Genomic DNA, 12,665 nt, shown 5'->3' on the forward strand with positions numbered 1-12,665 from the left:
GGGGTGTTTGTGCAGGGTCTGGTTTGGGGGTCACCAGGTAGTAACGGTTACTGCATAGGCGTTGTCACTAAGCCAGAGCCATATAACACGCCCTGGGTGGCTGAAGACCAAGCTTAAGACACTCCATAACTGTGACTTTCATACTGGCTAGGGGGCCTAAGGCTGCACACAAGAGGAGGAGGGGCCCGTGAAAGCTGGGTCCCAGCCTCCCTCCACCCTCTGTTGTCACTCATTACCCCAACAGTCGTCCAGAGGGCGGGCCCTGGAGAGGTGGGGAAGGGGGAGGGTAATCTTGGCTGGCGTCTGCTGCATGGCGTAGGTAGGGACTGGTGAGGGGGACGGACGCACGGGCGGGCGGGGGGGGGCACTGTTGAACGCGGGGGATCGAACACGAGTGGGAAGAGAAGCGGTACACGGCGGGTGGGGGGAGGAGGGGACCGGGAACCATTTGAATGAGAGGAGGGGATCACGGTAGAGTGGGCTTCTGGAGGTAGGGCTGGCTCTGGTGTGACGGGGGCCAGACACTTGGGCCAGGTAAAGGAAGCAGGTGCGTAGATCTGTGTTTTGTGTGCGTTGGTGGACTCGGCCCTTCATTGGAAATGGGGTGCCGCCTTTCCTAGGGGCGGGCTTCAAAGCTTAGGAGGCTTTTCCCCTTCAACTAACGGGGCCCTGAGCGGGGGCTCAAGCTTCCATCTCCCACGACTCTGCTCCATTCCGCAATTTCCAGGCGGCCACTGGGCTGGGAGTCTCGCGCCGGGGGCCGGCACTGTCTCGCGAGCCCCCTCCGTGAGCCAGCCAATGGGGTTGGTCGTTGGCTCCACCCGCCCGCCTGGTGCAGAGCGCTGGGTGCTGTGAGCTGAGCTGCCATTTAAAGGGGCCGCGACCCCTGTCCAAGCTGCTGGGGAGGGAGGTGGAGAAGGAGCGCGGGGCCATCGCTGTCTGCAGTTCTAGGCTTGTAGCCCTTACACTAACCCCGCTGCAGGTAGGGCTCTGGTCAAATCAAACCGAACCTGCAGGCTGGGTTTTGCTGTAGTCTGGGTGGTGGTGGGGTGTCTAATGAGAGATCGTAGCTCCAAAATGTCTTCCTGTAAATGCCTGGGGGTGGGGGTGGGCAACAGAAGGGAGGATTGAGGGAGCAGTGGGAAAGGGTGGATGGACCTGAGTAAGTGGGCAACCCTGAAAGGTAAAGGGGGGGAGGGGGAGGGGTTAGGAAGGGCAGTTTGTGGGGGTGGGGGAAAGGCTGAGAAACAGGCAACGTGGGGAGGGGGTGGGGCTAGACAGGGTGGGTGAAGACTGAAAAACTGGGGGGCTTTAGGGGAGTGGGAAAAGGATAGAAACATATCGAGGAGATGGGAAAGGTTCCTGATGGCGACCTCCTTAGGAGACTCTAAGAAGGAGTTCAGCTGAGTTGGGCGCGGGGAGGGGGGTTAGAGGGTGGGGGGTGTCAGTGTGAAAGGTAAGGGTGAAGGGGAACTGTGAGTTGCAGTCTGGGATGGGAGGGGGCGCAGGCGGTGGAATGACCGCCTGGTTAGTGTGGGCCCTAGGCCAGGGCTGGAAATACTTCTATCCATGGGGGGTGGGGGAGTGGGAGAGTGGGTACTGTATGGGTGGGAGGAGTGGTCATTTGGACTAAAGCCTGTGGAAATTCTACTCGGTTGTGATGGGGGGGATTGTGGGGGTGGGGGGCGTTCACATGAAATCCAAGTGGATGGTGGGGTGTGTCCTAGAGTCTGTAAGAGAATTCTGGCTAAGATCACCTCTTTTCCCTCCTCTTCCACCCTTGATCTACAGTACATACCCAGCCATCCTAATGGACCCCAGTGACTTCCCCAGTCCATTTGATTCCTTGACCCTGCCAGAGAAGCCCCTGCCTGGAGACCTTCCAGTCGACATGGAATTTGGAGAAGATCTCCTGGAGTCTCAGACGGCCCCAACTCGAGGATGGGCCCCCCCTGGCCCGTCTCTATCCTCTGGAGCCCTAGACCTGCTTGATACCCCTGCTGGCCTGGAAAAAGACCCCGAAGCCCTGGATGGAGCCACTGAGCTACTGGGGCTGGGGGGGCTACTCTATAAAGCCCCTTCTTCCCCAGAGGTGGACCATGGTCCTGAGGGGACCCTTGCATGGGATGCAGGGGATCAGACCCTAGAGCCTGGACCAGGAGGCCAGACCCCTGAGGTTGTGCCATCTAACTCAGGGGCTGGGGCAAATCCCTCTTCGCCAGAGGGGCTATTAGAGCCTTTGGCTCCAGATTCTCCAATAACCTTGCAGTCTGCTCACATTGGAGAAGAGGAGACCACCTGCATAACTACAGGGAGAAGAGGCTCCCCGGGGCAGGAAGAGGAGCTTCCCCAGGGACAGCCACAGAGCCCTAATGGCCCTCCCAGCCCTTCGGTGGGAGAGACACTAGGGGATGAAATTAAAGGTTCTCAGACCAAACCTGGGGTTCTTATCCCCCCTACACATCCATCCTTGCCAGGTAGGTTATCTAATCAGCTGGAAAATCAAGGCTAAGAAGAGGGTGGGGGGAAAAAAAAAGAAGAGGGTGGGAGTAAGGAGGGTTGGACTTGTGTTTGGGGAAAAAGAGAAAGAGTATGGCGAGGAGGAGTTGGGCATGGGAAGCAGGGATGGGGAGCCCCGGGATCATGTGGGGAATATGGGTAAGGTAAAGAGGTGGGTTATTAGGAGAAGTGAATTTGGTAGGAGAGGTTCTTTTTTTCTTACCCTAGTGAGCTTTGGGTGCCAGGGATTTGAGGGGGACACCAGGTTTTCTGGTTCCAAGATATTTCTGGCTGTATTATTCTAGGTAGGAGCAGGGTTTCTAGGTTTGAGAAATAATCACTAGATTCTGGAGCCACCAACAGCACCATGATTTCTGGGAAATTACAGAAATTCGGCATCTGAGATTCCATTCTGAGGGGGAAGGGTCATCCTGGACATGAGCGAGTCTAATTCCTTTCCTTTGTGCCTAGCGGTGTGCCTCTGCTATGCGGGGGTAGGGTCTTGGGGTTTGTACAACCACCTGAGGCCAGAGGAACCTAGTCATACATTTATGCTTCTTCCCCACCCCCTTGCTACCTTTGGATGGTTGCATTTGTTTTTGCTGGTAAAATATGAATGATGGATGGAACATCTATTACCTGTGTTTCATTTACTGTTAATGACAGACTGAAAGCTGGTGGGAAGAATAGGACTTTCCCCGGTGGAGAATAGCAACCCTCTCCCTTCTCTTCCCCCAACATACACACATACTTAGCCAGAGGTATTCCTAAAAGGAACCCCAAGCAACCACAGATACTCCTGAGTTTTCCTTTTCCATTTTTTGTAAATTCCTCCCTGGAATGGTGGCAGGGGTTGGACCAGGTGGAGGTGGTGAGAGCAGGCTCAAGATTTAGGCTGCCTTTTGCTTCCTTTGCAGGAGATGGCCTGACTGGGAAGGCGAGTGAGAAGCCACCTGAGAGGGTGAGAGGGTGGGAGGGGATTGGAAGGAGTCTGATTTCCCTATATCTCTGGGAAGGACAGATACTTCATGTCCCAGCCAGATGATGGTGTGTGGGGGCGGGGAGGGCGGGGTGGCCGGTAGAGAGTGGAGAGTTAGGAGGAGGGAGGAGCCCTTGTGTCTATTCAAGGAGAAAAGCCAGCCTCCTTTTCTTCTTTCCTCCTGGACCAAGGGTTTCTAGTTAGTCTCTTTCCGTACTCCCAGGTTTCTGCCCCCTGAACCCTGTACTCAGGTAGTGCAGCTGGCCCCTGAGCCTGCTCAGGGTATCAGCTTACCTCCACTCCCCATGTTCCCAAGGTGCAGAAGAGAAGTGAGCGCGTTCGAAGAATGGAGCCTCCAAAACCCGAGGTTGTGGATTCCACTGAGAGCAGTGAGTAGGCCTTGAGGAAGTGTAATTGGGAATTCTGGATGGGAGAACAGAAAGTGGGATGTGGCAGGACATAGATCTTCTAGTTCCTTTATTTCTGCTCCATGTAGAGCATGAAATGCCTGTCTCTGCTCTGGGTTGGCATGGGAACCAGGGGCAGTGGGGGAAACTGTAAAGGAGCAATGAGGATAGAGAGTTTCCTGTTTCAGCCATGCCATCCCTGTCCCTAAATCTTTGCACCTAGAGCCCTCCTTTACCTTCCCTGGGAGCTTATGGCATAACCAAGAGGGATAGCCACTGGTGATTTAAGATAGCAGCATAATGGGGCGGGGGGTGGGGGTGAAGGCAAGAACAAAGAGCATAGCTGAGCTGCTTCACTATCGGTCCTGGGGTGGAAGGGGCCGTGGTCAGGTTGCCTTTTCTTACTGCCCCCACACTTCCTCAGTTCCAGTATCAGATGAGGATTCTGATGCCATGGTAGATGACCCCAACGATGAGGACTTTGTGCCTTTCCGGCCCCGGCGCTCTCCTCGCATGTCCCTGCGCTCAAGTGTGGCACAAAGGGCTGGGCGCTCTGCAGTGGGCACCAAGATGACTTGTGCACATTGCCGGACACCACTGCAAAAGGGGCAGACGGCCTACCAGCGCAAGGGGCTGCCTCAGCTCTTCTGCTCTTCGTCCTGTCTCACCACTTTCTCCAAGAAGCCATCAGGCAAAAAACCCTGTACCTTCTGCAAGAAGTGCGTGAGGATCCCAGGGGGTGGGGAGGGCAGGGATCTGGCTGGGAGAACTGACCAAGTCTGAGACTATGAGGGAAAGAACCTAGAAGAGTGGCACTGAGAGAGACACAGGTCAGGGAGGAAGTCAGAGTTCCTGGCTCGGTGGTCATTGATCTCCAAGGAGGGGTGGACACTGATCAAATGAGAGGGTGATAGTAGGGGAATATTCAAACCTGTTCCTACTTTCAGGGAGATCTGGAACACCAAGGACTCCGTTGTGGCACAAACTGGTTCAGGAGGCTCCTTCCATGAATTCTGCACATCTGTCTGTCTCTCCTTGTATGAGGCCCAGCAGCAGCGCCCACTCCCCCAGTCTGGAGATCCTGCCGATGCCACTCGCTGCAGCATATGCCAGAAGACTGGAGAGGTGAGGAGGCTTGGTGGGGCTGATTAACAGAGCTTGGCAATTCCTGACCTGCCCCTCCAACCTTGGGGCTGCAGGGGCCAGCCCTGTGGAAAAAAGGGAGTGGGGAGGAAAGGCAGGTCTCATAAGGGAGCATATTCAAGGCTAGAGCTTCTCCAGGATGTGTGCAGCTGGCCTTCCTTGGCTCCCAGGACTTCGCCATCAAGTCGGCAGCCTTGCAGGTTGGGGGGTCCCTGGGCCCATTGTCTGCTGTGAAGGTCTAGGGTGAGATGGGTATATGTCCTTGTGACGGGGTGGGTGGTAGTAACCAACCCCTAGCTCAGGATATGTGTGTGTATGTGTGGCAGGTCCTACACGAGGTCAGCAATGGCAGCGTGGTGCATCGGCTCTGCAGCGATTCTTGCTTCTCCAAATTCCGGGCCAACAAGGGATTAAAAACCAACTGTTGTGACCAGTGTGGGGCTTACATCTACACCAAGACTGGGAGCCCTGGCCCCGAGCTCCTCTTCCACGAGGGCCAACAGAAGCGGTTCTGCAACACAACCTGCTTGGGGGCATACAAGAAGGTGGGGCCGAGGGAGTAGTGACTTAGAGGGCTGTGGAAGGGGGAGTGGTTTTTGGGGTGATAAATAAAGGTGCCTGATGGGTCAAGGGCTGGGAGAAAATAAAAAAAAATACTACTACTAATATAATAATAATAATAAAAGGGGGTTTCCATTGTATCTGTTATGTTTTATTTTTTAAGCTGGCTGGTGGATGCACAGGTCTCTGTTATGTCATCAGCTATACTTTTTTTTTGTATGCCTGAATATTTCATTCATGTTTAAAAAAATTTAAAAATAAAAGTGAAGGGACAAATCCAGCCTCAGCCTCTCCTTCCCCATCCTCACAGAAAAACACACGTGTGTACCCATGTGTCTGGTGCAAGACCCTGTGTAAGAACTTTGAGATGCTATCACATGTGGATCGTAATGGCAAGACCAGCTTGTTCTGTTCCCTGTGCTGTACCACTTCTTACAAAGTGAAGCAGGCAGGGCTCACTGGTAGGTGCAAAGCCCTCTTCTTTGAGACCCTTGCTGGCCTTCCATACTCCCCTCTTCTAAAGTAATCCCTGCTGCCCAACCTCAGCCCCAACAATATCTTCCCATGGATTTCCTGTTCCATCTCTGCACTGCCTTACACCTTCTGTGTACTCTCTCTCCTTTTCTCTCTCTCCCACCCCCTTTTTCCTTCTTTCTTTCTCTCTCTCTCTTTCCCTCTCTCTCTTTCTCTTTCTCTCTCTCTGCCCCAGGCCCTCCCCGACCCTGCAGCTTCTGCCGCCGCAGCCTCTCTGACCCCTGTTACTACAACAAGGTTGATCGCACAGTCTACCAGTTCTGCAGCCCCAGCTGCTGGACCAAGTTCCAGGTACTCAAGGCCCTGGACCAGGGATAAAGGGTGTGGCAACAGAGAGAGGGTAGGAGAATTGGGGTAGGTGGGCCTGGGCAGAGGAAAGCACAAGCCTGGCTCCCCTTCCCCAACGCCACCACCACCACCACCACCACACACATCTTGCCCCTTCCTTACTTGTCTTCCTTCCCTCCAGCGCACAAGCCCTGAAGGGGGCATTCACCTGAGCTGTCACTACTGCCATAGCCTCTTCAGTGGCAAGCCTGAGGTCTTGGACTGGCAGGTAAGACCCCCACCTCACCCATATCTGCCATACAACCAGGCAACATGACTGAAGGGGTCCTGTCACTTGGCTCCTGCCGAGTCCCGATGTCACAGTCTTATCATTCCCACTCTCTGCCTCTATCACAGGACCAGGTATTTCAGTTCTGCTGCCGTGATTGCTGTGAGGACTTCAAACGCCTTCGGGGTGTGGTGTCTCAGTGTGAGCATTGCCGGCAAGAGAAACTCCTGCATGAGAAACTTCGATTCAGTGGGGTGGAAAAGAGCTTCTGCAGTGAAGGTAAGGAGCTCCCAGCCATGAGGGAGGGTGGAGAAGGGAGAACGGCTTTGGAATGCAGCCTGGACCAGGGTTTTAGGCTCTCCGGGTTCGACCCCTCTCCTGAAGGCTTTGGGCACGAGCGAGTGTCCAGAGGTTTAGAGAGGTTTCAAGTGCAGCACCTTTAAAAGGTTTGAGTCTCCTAGCCTCAGGTATCTCGGGACACTTTTTCCTGTCTCTCTCTTTTCAGGCTGTGTGCTGCTGTACAAACAGGACTTCACTAAGAAGCTGGGTTTGTGCTGCATCACTTGTACTTACTGCTCTCAGACCTGTCAACGCGGTGTCACTGAGCAACTGGATGGCAGCACCTGGGACTTTTGCAGTGAGGACTGTAAAAGCAAGTACCTGTTGTGGTATTGCAAGGTAAGGATGACCAGCAGTCGGTTAGAATGAACGGAGGGAAAGAAGGCAGTAGGGAGCATGGACGATCGTACTGTCCAATGAGAGTATGGTCAGATCTTCGGGGTGGAGTTAGGAGTGGGGTCTGTTGTTGTTAGGTGCCATCGAGTCCGTTCCGGTCCATAGAGACCCGATCGCAACACCTGTGCCATCCTCACAGTGGTTCCTCTGCCTGAGCCCATGATTGCAGCCACTGTGTCAATCCATCTCATTGAGGCCCTTCCTTTCTTTCACTGCCCTACCCCATGACCAAGCATGATGATGTCCTCCAGGGACTACCTGGCCAGGGTCTAGCTGGCCCCATCTCCAAGGGGAGAAGCCAGGGGAAAGGGCCCGGCATATTTTAGGGAGGCAGCTTTGACTGTCCTGTTGATTCCCAAAGGCTGCGCGGTGCCATGCCTGTAAGCGCCAGGGGAAGCTGCTGGAGACCATCCACTGGCGTGGGCAGATCCGTCACTTCTGCAACCAGCAGTGTCTGCTGCGCTTCTATAGTCAGCAGAACCAACCCAACTTGGACACCCAGAGTGGGCCCGAGAGCCTCCTGAACAGTGAGTCCAGGACAGGGGGGCACACTCCTTTAGAACTAGACTTAAATCTTGTCATCCCAAGCTCAGCCCCTTTCTCCTTCCTCCTAATGTTTGCACCACATCCCCGGCCCGAGCTCCTGGGACCATGGTTTTATTTAGCTTCCAAATCCTGAAAGCACTAGGGAGAGTCTAGTTTTAAAGTCCTCGGCATTAGATCCTACTGGATGTCAAAAGAAGCTAGCTATTTAGGGAGTAGTTACCTGCTGAGGTAGGATGCGGGGGGAGGGCGTGGGCTTGTGGTTCCCATGATCCTCGTTTCAGAGAAGGGAGTGTCAATGTAAGCACAGCTTGTGGTGGGACTGAACAATGTTGTTGGTTCTTGACTGCTCCCCCAGCCCTCTGCCATAGGAACACCAAACTCCTGAGGGGTTTGAATGGAAGGTCTCAAAGTGTGAGTTAGTGTGGGAAATAACACTGTTTAAAATTTTTCTTGGCATTTAGGAACAAAGAATCTTCTTGGTCACACTCTTGGAGCTTAGAGAAGACTAGGCCTGAGGTGATGAGGAAGGAGAGCATAGACGCCCCTCCCCCCATTTATATTGGGTACCTCTCTTAATGAAGTCTTCCTGGAACAGGGTTGATGAAATGGACAGCCAGGTCCTCAGATGACAGCATTCATTTGTTTCGATCTGCAGGTCAGTCTTCTGAGGCAAAGCCCCAGACACCCTCTCAAACCAAAGTGGAGAACGGCAACACAGTGAGGACTCCAGAGGAAAATGGGAATTTGGGCAAGGTCAAGGCAAAAGCTGGGGGTTGGGGGTGGATAATCTTTGAGGAGGGTAAGGTAGTTAGTGGTACTAACAGTCCTTTGTTTCTCCAGATCCCTGCTAAAATCCCATCAGCTCCAACTGCTCCCACCCCTCCACCCCCACCCCCGCCTCCAGCAACACCCCGCAAAAACAAAGCTGCCATGTGTAAGCCGCTGATGCAGAATAGGGGAGTTTCCTGCAAGGTGGAGATGAAGTCCAAAGGGAGTCAGACAGGTGAGCTAGGGCGCCGAGACACCATGAGCCACATTCTGCCCTCCAAAGCCTCCATCCTTATACCTGGGCGCTGGATAGGGGGATATTTTTAGGTGGCTGAAGTGTGGAGTGTGGGTAGCCCTAAAATCACAGAGTTACCTCTAGTTATCTCTCAGCCTTTGGTTCCAGGTCAGTTTGGTGACCCTGGGCATGTGTTAGAGCTTTTAGGGGGTGGCCAGCGAGCATCATCTGGTGCTGAGTAGGATGTAATCAGTCTGGCAGAAGCCCTGAGGAGACTCTTTCTTGTCAGCAGAAGAGTGGAAGCCCCAGGTGATCGTGCTGCCCATCCCAGTGCCCATCTTCGTGCCAGTGCCTATGCATCTGTACTGCCAGAAAGTCCCCGTGCCTTTCTCAATGCCTATCCCAGTAAGTCTCCCTGCCCAGCTGGAATGGAGATGCACCAGGCTCCCTACTCTCACCAGCTGTTTCTCTCATCTTCTAGTGCATATCTTGGCATTTAGTTGGGGTCCGTGTCACCAGGTACCTGTGCCCATGTTCCTGCCCACTACTTTGGAGAACACAGACAAGATTGTGGAGACCATTGAGGAGCTGAAGGTCAAGATCCCTTCCAACCCTTTGGAGGCTGACATCCTGGCTATGGCAGAAATGATTGCAGAGGCTGAGGAGTTAGACAAGGCCTCATCTGACCTTTGTGGTATGCTATGGTATTGAGATATTGAGGGAGCCAAGGTGATACTAGTCTGCTTCTGCCGAAGGCGGTGGAAAGTAGTGATTTTGGTGTACTTAGTGGACTAGGGGAAGAGAGGGAATGGTTGGGTTTAACTCCCTGGAAGGTTTTAAGGGTGCTGGGAAGTAGCTGCCATGATTATGCCCATTCCTCTGCCTCCCAGACCTTGTGAGCAACCAGAGTGCAGAGGGACTTCTGGAAGACTGTGACCTCTTTGGGCCTGCTCGAGATGATGTCTTGGCCATGGCTGTCAAGATGGCCAATGTCTTGGATGAGCCTGGGCAAGACTTGGAGGCAGACTTTCCCAAGAGTGAGTACGATTCAAGGCCTGCTTACTCAGTAGAATGTATGCCATCAGAAAGGGAGTGTTCCTTGTGATCCTGAACAGTGTGCTCTGTGTTCCTGAGACAAGGTTCTCACAGGGAGTAGTACCAGAGATAGTGGGAAAGACCCATTAGTTAAGACTTAATCTGGATTTTGTGCCTTTGAACATATTTTTGATGTAGTTTTGGTTTCTATTGAATACAGTGAAGCAGTCTGAGAGATTATTCTCGAGTCAGGGGGATAAGTGGCAGGGAAGAAGTGGGAGGAGTACAGGGTTGGTATCTTTTTCAATTTTTTTTGAAAAATAATGCTGTATTCTAAAAGATTCAAAATAAAAAAAAAGCTATATTCTCTGAAGACTAAGTGGATCAAAGACTTCAGTAAATTCCTTTTTATTTAAACCAGGACAGAAAGGTCTGCAATGCAATTGATCTCACAAATGACCCATAGGCAACAGTGATTTTGCTGAAGGGGCAAATATGTCGGATGCTGAGAATGACCCCATAGAATAACAGGAATAAACACCACCACCTTTTCAAGATTGTCTCTCTCCTTTTTTTTCAGGGTTGATATCTTAAAACATGGATTGTTTTTCCCCTTCTTTCCCCTCTTCTTAGATCCTTTGGACATTAACCCCAGTGTGGACTTCCTCTTTGACTGTGGTCTTGTGGGGCCTGAGGACGTGTCTACTGAACAAGACCTACCTCGAACCATGAGGAAGGTGAGGGCTGGGGCTGCTGTATCCACAAAAGAAGGATGGAGGCCCAAAGGGGAGGGGGTGCTGTCTTAGCCAAGCCAGCAACCTCAATTTGACCTTCGCTAACCACCTTTTTCCATCGCTGTGAGTACCAAGATATAGCTGAATTTTGCTCTCTCCTCAATTTACGACATCATCAAAACTATTCCTGGGGCTCTGTGCTGTAGAAATGTGCTGTGTTCAATCTCCTGGTGGTACAGACTGCCCTGACTAGCTTTCATGGTGCCTCTGGCCTTACGTCCACACTCTACTCCTTTACTTCCTGCCCAGGGTCAAAAGCGGCTAGTGCTCTCTGAAAGCTGTTCCAGGGATTCCATGAGCAGCCAGCCTAGTTGTACCGGACTCAACTATTCATATGGTGTCAATGCTTGGAAATGCTGGGTACAGTCAAAATACGCCAATGGAGAAACCAGCAAAGGGGACGAGCTACGCTTTGGCCGTAAGTGCCCACGAGAGGAAGCTAGGGACAGGGAGGAGGAAGGAAGGACTGGAGCTGAGATTCAGCTGAAGATGTCTGGGCATGATAAGGGTGTGATTGTTTAAAGTGGTGTCCTGTGAAGATGGGGAGGAGTTGTACGATAAAGGAAGATGCTGTCTGGGTTTCAAGATCAAGGGTGTTTTTTGTAGTTGATGGGTTTGTTCTGGGGGTGAGCATGAAGGGGTTCATGGTGGAGCTAAGTGAAATTCTCCATGTCTAGTTTTCTTAATCCCATCCACCTCCACTGCATATCGCTGCAGCTAAACCTATGCGCATCAAAGAGGATATTCTGGCCTGCTCGGCTGCTGAGCTCAACTACGGTCTAGCCCAGTTTGTGAGAGAAATCACCCGACCCAATGGTGAACGCTATGAACCTGACAGCATCTACTATCTGTGTCTTGGCATCCAGCAGGTACCCCTTGCACACCACCCCACGAGTCCCTCATAACAGGCAGGGTCCCGCCAGAAATTATTTTTGTCCTACTCCCTGCTCCTCCCCTCCCCTCCTTCCCTGAGCAGGTAGTGTGCCTTTAATCTCCTACTCCAAACAGGATAAGAGATGACAATACTCTTCTAAAACGGCATTTTAGGACTATTGGCCAAGGAACGGTTTTTATTGCGATCGGGGTCCCCTTTTTAAGTCCCCAAACCCATTTTAGGAGGTGAGGAACGAACAGAACTGGGCTCCTTGAGTGGTGGGATAACGTTTGTCCTTGAGTGGTGGGATAACGTTTGTCCTTGAGTGGTGGGATAACGTTTGTCCTTGAGTGGTGGGATAACGTTTGGCTTGCACTGGGAGAGATAAGCCAGATACATCTACGAGCCACCTCCTGTTACAGCAAACCTTGCTACCTGAGAGTTGTAGGTATACCCAGGCAAAGCACTCAGGGTTACTTAATCAAGAAACAGTTTCCCGTCGTTTCCTAATCAAGGGTATCATTCCTGGGGCCTTTGGCATCTTCGTCTTTCCTGAAGAAGTTCACGGCCAGCTCAATGTACATCTCTCTTTTTTCTTTCTCCAGTACTTGCTGGAAAATAATCGAATGGTGAACATTTTCACGGACCTCTACTACCTGACTTTTGTTCAAGAACTCAACAAGTCTCTGAGTACCTGGCAGCCCACACTCCTCCCCAACAGTAAGGAACAGGGACTTCGAACCCTCTACATTCTTCTTATCTCCATTCTTACAATGCACCATTTCCAAAGTCTCGCGCTGCTCAGGGTGCCACTCTTCACAAAGAATCTGAGGGTAGGAAAGGGGGAACCGATGACAGGGATCTACATGTGACCTCCGCCCTGGGGCCGGACAACAGAGAAGTGGCTGACGGGAGACATCGGACAGGGCAAGATATGACACAATAATGATAATTTCTAAATTATCAAGGGCTCATGAGGGAGGGGGGAGCAGGGAGGGG

At 52.4% G+C, this 12,665-nt stretch overlaps 1 protein-coding gene across 3 annotated transcripts in view; it reads left to right on the top strand.

Moving 5' to 3' along the window:
- The first annotated feature begins 298 nt into the window (after positions 1-298).
- Positions 299-12,665, top strand: part of ZMYM3 (zinc finger MYM-type containing 3) — a 15,929-nt gene continuing 3,562 nt past the window's right edge. The window contains exons 1-22 of one of the 3 annotated variants that reach the window (XM_045296993.1): positions 299-319; positions 1,792-2,477; positions 3,417-3,460; positions 3,795-3,867; positions 4,310-4,604; positions 4,833-5,010; positions 5,355-5,573; positions 5,900-6,050; positions 6,299-6,414; positions 6,593-6,679; positions 6,808-6,958; positions 7,185-7,357; positions 7,776-7,941; positions 8,616-8,713; positions 8,801-8,963; positions 9,256-9,368; positions 9,483-9,657; positions 9,854-10,000; positions 10,632-10,735; positions 11,042-11,210; positions 11,510-11,661; positions 12,272-12,386. In XM_045296993.1, the coding sequence (XP_045152928.1) occupies positions 1,811-2,477; positions 3,417-3,460; positions 3,795-3,867; positions 4,310-4,604; positions 4,833-5,010; positions 5,355-5,573; positions 5,900-6,050; positions 6,299-6,414; positions 6,593-6,679; positions 6,808-6,958; positions 7,185-7,357; positions 7,776-7,941; positions 8,616-8,713; positions 8,801-8,963; positions 9,256-9,368; positions 9,483-9,657; positions 9,854-10,000; positions 10,632-10,735; positions 11,042-11,210; positions 11,510-11,661; positions 12,272-12,386 (3,556 nt within the window). In that variant the 5' untranslated portion in view covers positions 299-319; positions 1,792-1,810. Of the gene's footprint in view, positions 320-886; positions 983-1,791; positions 2,478-3,416; positions 3,461-3,794; positions 3,868-4,309; positions 4,605-4,832; positions 5,011-5,354; positions 5,574-5,899; positions 6,051-6,298; positions 6,415-6,592; positions 6,680-6,807; positions 6,959-7,184; positions 7,358-7,775; positions 7,942-8,615; positions 8,714-8,800; positions 8,964-9,255; positions 9,369-9,482; positions 9,658-9,853; positions 10,001-10,631; positions 10,736-11,041; positions 11,211-11,509; positions 11,662-12,271; positions 12,387-12,665 lie in introns of those variants that run through there. The other 2 variants (XM_045296992.1, XM_004716667.3) reach the window with 2 other exon arrangements.

Source organism: Echinops telfairi, unplaced genomic scaffold (genome assembly GCF_000313985.2).
Source record: "Echinops telfairi isolate 266 unplaced genomic scaffold, ASM31398v2 ScPeMD7_7415;HRSCAF=8453, whole genome shotgun sequence".
NCBI classification, from domain to species: Eukaryota; Metazoa; Chordata; class Mammalia; order Afrosoricida; family Tenrecidae; genus Echinops; species Echinops telfairi.